This window comes from Acanthisitta chloris, unplaced genomic scaffold, assembly GCF_000695815.1.
Source record: "Acanthisitta chloris isolate BGI_N310 unplaced genomic scaffold, ASM69581v1 scaffold17517, whole genome shotgun sequence".
NCBI lineage: Eukaryota > Metazoa > Chordata > Aves > Passeriformes > Acanthisittidae > Acanthisitta > Acanthisitta chloris.
The window spans coordinates 1,548-8,378 of NW_008684470.1; the positions used below are offsets into that span (position 1 = coordinate 1,548).

Sequence of the window (6,831 nt, forward strand, 5' to 3'; positions counted from 1 at the left end):
GCAGAGAGCTGGTAACAGGTCCCTGTGCAGCATCCTCGGGCTGGTCCAGCAGCTCTGGGGCAGGGTGAGAGCTGGAGGCTCAGGGGAAGCAGCAGCAAAGAGGCACCTGGGGCAGAGGGTGGGATGGGCATGGGATGTGTGGGGTGGAGGGAGCTCTGCTCCCACCTGTGTTGGGCTGTGATGAGCATAACTAACCTGAAACCGACTAACAGGGGACTCGACACTGACACGTTTCCCTGGCTGAGGAGAAACTTCTCAGATGTGATCCCCAAGAGCAAAGGATGGAATAAGCAATGGTGGAGTTTCTGGGACAACTTGATAAAAGGAATCACTCGGCTTCCCATGTGATGCTGGGTATTACAAACGTGGATTTCCACTGATACAGGCTGTAACCTGTGTCAGCTTAAGACGAAGATCAAAGCAATCCTACGGCTCTGCTTCATCCACCGTGGCCACTCCAGTTACTAAGGGACTTACTGCACCCCTGGGTCTGGCCCGGGGAGCTCCTGGTGTCTGGAAACCACTGATTCCAAGGGAGCAAATCCTGCCCAAACCCTGGGGGTTAATTCCACACCATCAATACATTTTGTTTTGGAAATGACCCTTCCCACTGTGCTGAAGGCCAAGGCTGTTTTAAGCCTCACCAAATCAATTGCCTTCCTGAGAACATCAGCACAGAGGTAATGACCAGGATAAGTCCCATCCCCTGTCCCCATCGATTGTACACCGAGAGCAACACAGGCCATAGAAATGATCTCTCACTGCTCAATACGTTTTTAGTGCTTCACCTGCTTTGAATTGCAAGTGCTTTGATAAATGAACTGAGAAGTTCTTCTCCCCTGCATGGCTGAACTGCCAAAATTACAGGGTGATTTTTCACAGCAATGTTCACTGAATTCCTGGGAAAGCCTCAATGTCTTTTCCTGCTCCTTTATCCTTGCACTCCCTGCTCTTCCAGCAGCAAGACACAGGTATTTTGGGGGATGGGCTCAACAGGCAAAGTCTGAACTAGGGAATAAAAGTTTGATTTAAGGATTTTTAGCTCAGCAAGTGAACATTTCCCTGCTAACCTCTGGGAGAGCACTGAAAAAAGGGAATAGCAGTGCTGGGCTTTATGAATCCATTTGCTCCATTCTGGAGCAAGTGCAGAGGCCATGCAGCTGACGAAAGGATTGGAGCATCTCTCCCCTACAAGGACAGGCTGAAGGAGCTGGGTCTGTTCAGCCTGGAGAAGAGAAGGTTGTGTGGAGACCTCAGAGCAACCTGCCAGGAGCTGAAGGGGCTCCAGGGAAGCTGCAGAGGGACTCTTGGTTAGGAACTGCAGGGACAGGACAAGGAGTAATGGGGAGAAATTGGAAGAGGAGACATTTAGGTTAGATATTAGGCAGAAGTTTTCCCTGTGAGGGTGGTGAGACACTGTCCCAGGTTGCCCAGGGAGGCTGTGGCTGCCCCAACCCTGGCAGTGTTCACAGCCAGGTTGGATAAGCCTTGAGCAACCTGCTCTGGTGGGAGGTGTCCCTGCCCAGGGCAGGGGTTGGGACTGGATGATCTGTCATGTCCATTCCAACCCCTTAACAATCTATGATTCTATGATTTTTATTTCCTAGGGAAAAGCACTGTGGTTGATCTCACTGAGTTAAGATCCCTTAAATGTACCAAAGCCAAGAACTCATTTGGATTTGGACAATTCATAACCACATACAAATGGCAGAGCAAGAGCCACCAACTCCCAGGTACCACCACTGAGCAGCCAAGTGACTGACCAGGAATAGAGTCAGTGAGAAACCTGCTGCTAAAATAACAGCCTTAATTCCACTGAAATGCCTGCATTAGGCATTTCCAAGGATAACTGGCACATCCCTCACCACACTCTACCAGCACTTCTCCAACACAATGAGGAATGTGAAGGCTGTGAAGGTCAGGGAGGTGGGAACCCCCAGGAGCTCATCCCTTGGTTCCTCTGCTCAGAGTAGCTCCTCATTTTCTGTTCAGGGATTTATTGCATGGCACTTTGAAATTCAAGCAGGACCTAGGATTAAAAGAGCCAGAGGTCTTCCTTGCTGAAGTGAGTAGGAGTAGTGTTCTGCATCCTCTCTCTCAATTCTGGTAATCCTCTTTGCACGGAGGAGACAGTTCCCATTTTGCAGCTGTGACACTGCTGGTGCAGCTGTCTCCTACTCCCATACTGTGTCCTTTGTTAAAATGACTCCCTGTGGAGTTATTTTAACCCCTCCCTGGGGTCCTTGCATTACCCAGCCACCCTCAGCAGCAGCAGGGATATTGCATTCCTCGTGCTGGGACTGCACGAGGTCCACCATGGATACAATGAGCAATCAAGCATTTCACTCTTAGAGGAAAAGGAGTGACCTGCCAACAGCACTTTGTGAGACTAAGGTTTCATTTCAGTGGGAATCAGAACTCCCACTTCACTGCATGGCTGATGCACGCCAGTACTCATGGCTAGTTCAGCTCTGTGTTCCTCCAGGTCTTCACTACGTATTAAACTTCACCAAGCATCACTATGTTAGTTAGGAGTTATTATTAGCAGGTGACATAGTTTATATACCCAAAGCCAGCAAAGCATTCATCTTCCTGCACACCAAAGCCTCAGATTATTGCACTGACAATGATCTTTAAGGTTATTTCCAACCTAAACCCTTCTATGATTCAAACCTCTCTACAGGTTTTTATCACTGTTAGGGTGCTCAGGCACTGGGATATTGCCCAGGGAGGTGGTGGAGTTGCCACCCATGGAAGTGTTTGAGGCATCTGGAGCTGGTGCTGGAGGATCTGGTTTAGGGGTTCCAGCAGTGACAGGTTAATGGTTAGACTCGATGATCTTAGAGGTTTCCTCCAACCCTGATGATTCTAAGACAAAAACTAGCTGAAAAGCAAGCAGTGCCCTCAGTGCTGCCTTCCAGCCAGGAACTGCTGCTGCTCAGACTAGGAAGTTACAGCCACAGCACTGAGTGATATCATTCTGTTTATAGAACTTTTTCCCTGAGTACAAACACTCCATTTAAGAAGGCTCCATTGATGGCTAAAATTAGCTATTCCTTAGTAGTATTACAGGCCACCAGTGATCCCTGCTCACAGCTTCGAGACGACAGCTCCAGCAGCCTCTTGCTCTGGAAATGTGTTAGGAGTCACTAACTGGCACTAAAAAAACTTGTTGGAACAATCCCTGTGGAGGAAATGGGCCTTGTAAAGGGAAAACTCTCAGCAGTACTATTTTTCCTCCTTTGGAAAAAAAGCAAGCCACATTTGCCCAAAGCAAAATACTGAGCAGGAAAACAACTTTGGTAAAAGTTTAAAAATAATAATATTGCTTATAATGGAAGAATTTGAAAACTCCTGTGTGTTTATCCTATTACTGACTTGTCTCATGGGGATATTCAGGTTTTCCTTCCTCACACCTTCTCTAATCAAGCCAGAGGGAATAAACACATGGCACACAAGTCCCCACAAGGGAAACAACCGACTCTTCTCTTCGGTACCAGGGCCCAGGTGCCAGCACAGCCCCAGGGGAGCTGGAGGTGATTACCACACACCCCTGCAGTGACCTTGAGTGCTGCAGAGGTGCAGCTTTCCCAGCCTTGAGCTCCTCATGCAGAGCTCAGGCAGGAGCCTTTCCCTAGTGAGCCTGGAAAAGGTAGTAAAGTGTTTTGTTTGCACTAGGGAAAAGACAAGGAGCTGCGAGTTTCCATCTTGTTTAAAAGTCAGAAAGAGGAAAACCTGACTTTCCTAGGTGGAAAAAACCTCCTAGATTTCCACTGGCACACAGCTTGCTGCTGGATTTAATCCTGACCCACCGAAGCCAAGAGCTGATGTTGTTGGGATGATCCCTTCTTTCCCAAAGGGAACTCACTGCGTTCAGCTGACCTGCTTTGACATCTTCATGTGCCCTGGAAGTTGAACGTGAAATTCTCTCAAAATAGGGAGAATAGTCTAATGCTCATTTCACTGAGGCTGGAACCTGTGTGAAGGGAGCTCTCCCAAACCTCTGCCCTCCCTGCCTTGCAAACCCAACGGGGCTATTTTTCACAGGACTGTAATGAAACATGCAAAGTCCAATCACATGTGTTTTTAGCAGAATATTATCTGAATGAATGAATTAAGCCACACCCTTATGAGGAAGCAGTTATGGTAAATGGAAGTACCTGCAGATAGGCAGTGGCTGGAGGGCACAATGACACATCTGTTCCACCTCCAAGTATGTCAAACCATGGAGAACTTTAGCATTTTGTGATATTAAACCCCAGAATTGAAGGATCTTGTAGCAACAAGTCAGGTTGGCCAAAGCCTTGAGCAACCTGCTCTGGTGGGAGGTGTCCCTGCCCAGGGCAGGGGGTTGGGGCTGGGTGATCTCTAAGGTCCATTCCAACTCCTTACCATTCCATGATTCCATAACAAGGATATGTGACAGGATTGGAATACACTTGGCACAGTGCTGCCTTCTCCCCCTCAGTCCCACAGCCAGAGCAGCTTTAACAAACCACCACTTTCCAGCCACATTTCTCCAGGGAGTTCTTTCCCCACTTTTCAGCTGCATTTCTTAAGGGAGTTCATTCCCTAAGGTGGAACCTGACAAATATTAAAACCTGTGTTCCAGGATTAAATAAGATTTTTATTGTCACATTTAACTGCTTTGTCAGAGATGTACATTTTGCAGGTTTCTGTGCAGAAGAAAAAAGAAAGACTGTGGTTGTCACCTTGTCAATTCTGATTCCAACATAGAGTTTGTAGCTGAGCCACAGGTGCTCACAAGTAGCCAAAGGGTAACTCCAGAGTCTCTGTTACATGGATTGCAACACTCCAAGACAAAATGCAGCAAGTTAAGGCTAATGAGGATAATGTAAAATAGATAAAAACCAGAGCACTAAGTGTTTAAAGGTGGAAACACTCAGGAGAAGTTGCAATTTTAACACCTCATTCTTCCCAAGGTTATTTTGCTTCATTTAGTCCAGGTAAGGAAAGGCTAAAGGGACAGACTTTTGCCTACGGATACAACACACACTGGAATTTGAGTCTTTTGCAAATCTGATATATTTAAAAACTGTAAGGAACTGCTTTGCTGTTCTGGGGGTAAACCAGAGACACCTCCAAGTGATCAATGCTGCAGATAACCTCAGCTTCAAATGTGTATTTTCTCATGTACACATCAGGGATCAAGTCGAATAATAACAAACTTCTTAGTGGCACAATTTCACATGTTTTGGGCAATGTTAGCATAACAAGCAGTATTTAAATAAAAGTAAGTGCATCCAGACATGAAATTCTCTAAGTATACCACACTTCATTTATCCCAAACAGCAGTTTGCTGACAAGAGCTGTAATTCAAATTAAAGTCATCATTTACACGTTTCACCCAGAGAAAAAGAGGTAATAATAAACCCAGGGGAGTCTCCAAACAACCTTCTCCTACCCTATCCCCTATTTATTACAGAAAATAACTCATCTAGAAGCGTAAAATCCAATGCTCAGATGCAAATAAAATGCAAGAAGCAGTCTCTGATGTTGGTAATTTGCAGACTCCACAGTCCAATCATGCTGGAATTTACTACTCCTGTCGCTCGTTTAACTCTTGTATGTGCACTTGGCATTGATGGTAAAATAACAAATGAGACGATAATGAGGCTAGTGTGGTATAAAGTCATTGTAAACCCAGTGAAACCAGAATAATTCTATGTATGACATTCATCCAGAGGATTTCCCAGGCATCCCACCCCCCCACACCCTTTACAGAAAAAAAGGCAACCATCAGTTGAAGTGAGACACACATTCTGCTAGTACAAAAGGTTGACCCAAACCCCCTCCTCTGATAAGAGCATGCCCATAGAAGAAGGTTGACCACATCTTTTCCAATCAGAGCTTCTCAGAATGATCACAATTTTCTCTGCTTGCAAAAGGCCAATTTGGCTTACCATAAAAAGCTATTTTGAAGGCTGAGATATTTCTTCCCTTTCAGAAATTAAAATTCAAGGCATGATAGTGCAAGAGGTAAGTTTTGATTTGAGAACATTATCTGTAGACTAACTGTGCTTAGTTACTACATCCCAATTTATTGTCTTAAAGAAAATATGGCAACAAAAGCTACAAGATCTCTAGAAATTTCATCTTGCCTAAATTTACCAGTACATCCATGAACCTCCTCAGTATTAGTACAACTTGATTATCCTAATGATTCCATTATAAAACTTGCAAAATGTATCACAAGGTGAATAAACCATCTAGTGCAAGTCTTCTACATGTTGTGTGCACAGGAATCCTGTGTAGTTCATTTCCTCCAGGTTCAATCCCCAAAATCTCTCAGAAACAATTGGGAAAAAAACCAAACAATGTCATGTGGATGGTTTTAGGTTTTTTCCCCCCCTATCAAATCTGAGAAGTTTGAGTGTTCCTGGAGTCACCATCAGGATGTGCTGAGGGCCGTGAATCCCTTGTCTGTGAGTATTCACTGTCGGATGACTCCGTGGGTTCGAGCAAATTCTCGTAATCACTGTCTTCTGACTCCTCACCATTGTCACCCACTGCTCTTTGGGAAGGTGGCATGGATGCTCCATTGCCAGAATATTTCAATCCTGCATTTGTGGAAACATAGCTGGAAGAACCTACTGCCTGAGGCCGAGGCATGAAGACATTGCTCTCCAGGAGCCCATGGCTGACAGTACTGTCTTGAGTGGTGGCGTTGAAATCCGAGTACGGAGGGGGAGGATCGGACACGTCCGAGTCTTCCAGTGTGCAGCCTTCCACAGCAAAGCCAGTGTAGGACATCCGGGGGACAAACATGGGCTCCAAGTTATCTGATGGCATCTGTCTGCTTAAAATTGC

General features: G+C 45.7%; 1 protein-coding gene across 1 annotated transcript in view; it reads right to left on the reverse strand.

Moving 5' to 3' along the window:
- Positions 1–5,865: 5,865 nt before the first annotated feature.
- Positions 5,866–6,831, reverse strand: part of LOC103806653 (BRISC complex subunit Abro1-like) — a gene marked incomplete at its 5' end in the record, with an annotated part of 4,751 nt that continues 3,785 nt past the window's right edge. The window contains one exon of the mRNA XM_009079362.1: positions 5,866–6,831. Coding sequence (XP_009077610.1) covers positions 6,376–6,831 — 456 coding nt within the window.